This window comes from Psammomys obesus, unplaced genomic scaffold, assembly GCF_907164565.1.
Source record: "Psammomys obesus unplaced genomic scaffold, mPsaObe1.curated_primary_1811, whole genome shotgun sequence".
In the NCBI taxonomy this organism is placed as follows: domain Eukaryota; kingdom Metazoa; phylum Chordata; class Mammalia; order Rodentia; family Muridae; genus Psammomys; species Psammomys obesus.
Window position 1 is genome coordinate 8,572,630 of NW_026585504.1, and position 1,658 is coordinate 8,574,287.

The 1,658-nt window shown below is 45.5% G+C and overlaps 1 protein-coding gene across 4 annotated transcripts in view; it reads left to right on the plus strand.

Annotated features, from left to right (window-relative positions):
- Nphp1 (nephrocystin 1) overlaps positions 1–1,658 on the plus strand; it is a 53,106-nt gene that overhangs the window by 22,221 nt on the left and 29,227 nt on the right. For 2 of the 4 annotated variants that reach the window (XM_055615862.1, XM_055615992.1), the window contains exons 8-9: positions 497–539; positions 1,402–1,489. In XM_055615862.1, the coding sequence (XP_055471837.1) occupies positions 497–539; positions 1,402–1,489 (131 nt within the window). The remainder of the gene's footprint in view (positions 1–496; positions 540–1,401; positions 1,490–1,658) is intronic. The other 2 variants (XM_055615918.1, XM_055616076.1) reach the window with 1 other exon arrangement.

Sequence of the window (1,658 nt, forward strand, 5' to 3'; positions counted from 1 at the left end):
GTGTGTGTGTGTGTGTGTGTGTGTGTGTGTGTGTGTGTGTGTGTGTGCGCGCCTTATTTTGATATTGGGTTCCTCTGGGGCTGGGGTTAGTTAGGCTAGGCTGAGTGGGCAAGGAGCCCCAGGCACCTTGCTGTCTCCACCTCATCAGCTCTCAGATTACTGATGCAAGCACCACACCTGGCTTTGTTGGCTCTAGGTGATAGAACTCAAGTCCTCACACTCGCACAGCAAACATTTTACCAACTAAACCATCTCCAGCCTCAAGTTTTTGGCTTAATTTTTACTATTATAATTAACACTTTCCTGAAATGGAGACTAGTTTTGCTACTTTAATTTTGTAATTATTTGGGGGCATTTAGTCCTAGTTTGGCTTCCTCAGAGAAGAAGACTGGGTAGTTTTCGGAGTTGGTAGGTGATTATGCACTTTGTGCTCTGACTCCCCATTGAAATAGGCATCACGGGTCCCTGCACTGACCATGTTCCTTTGTCTCCCCAGAACTGATTCCCACTGGAGCGCTGTTCGGAAAGCTATCTCAGAGGTTGGTCTCCCCATCACACGCTTTGTGTCTAATAATAGTTACGTGTTTGACAAGTAAGACACATGAGGTTTGGTTCTTAGTAGTTCAGACTGAATTCAGGGCAGAGTGGACACTGGAGGGCAGCAGAGATCATAACAGGAACGGGGTGCACAGAGCACAGAGTACGCCTGCTGTAATGAGCCTGTGATCCAAACAGCATCTCTCAGTAGGTGCTTTTGCAAGAGGAGCAAAGAATCTCATCTGTGATAGAGCTTGGAATTACCCTGCACTCCTATGTGAATTTCCTATCATTTGGGGATATTAAATGTCAGCTATTTGAAAAACAAAAAAGATATCAGAGTAAGAAATTACTTATAATTCCATCACTCAGAAATTAGATAACGCTGTGAAGTTTCTCCCAGCACTATAAACCATCCGCATTAGCAATGTAGCTGTACTCTTTGCTCCCCTCCTTAGTTACTAGGATGTGCTTGTGTGAGTGGGTGGGCAGGCGCTCACACACACAAAACAGCTGTTGATTCTAAAGTGCACATCAGGGGCAGCATTCAGCATTTGTGCAGTGGCCTGTGCTGTAGAAATTGACAGGAGTGGGGACATTTGGTGCAGGATGAACTTGAAGCAGCTGGTTTAGAACCCAGAGCCCTGTACTCTGGTCACCGTGTGAGGTCAAAGTCCTTAGGAAAGACCAAGGTTTGTGATGAGTGCCACCCTCTAGGAATTTGGGGTTAGACTGCAGTATTTCTTACTTCAAAGTCTGTATGTTTTATAGTTCCCTTTTGGGGGTTACATTACAATAGTGTTGAAGTATTACAGAGGAAAGGAGAGGAATGGAAACAAGTCTATTTCACTTTCCTCTCTCCAGCAGATAAGTACAGTTGATGTGTTAGCCACGATGGGAGCTATTCCTGCAGGGTTCCGGCCTTCCACACTCTCCCAGCTGCTGGATGAAGGTAACACAGGGCTTTCAGCCTCTACACACTCGTAGCTAAGCAGTCAAGGCTGAAGCTGAATTTTTCTGTCCAACTTGTTCAAACAAGTTGAAGATACTAAATCTACAACCCCCTCTATGTGAGTGTGTGTGTGTGTGTGTGTGTGTGTGTGTGTGTGTGTGTGTGTGTG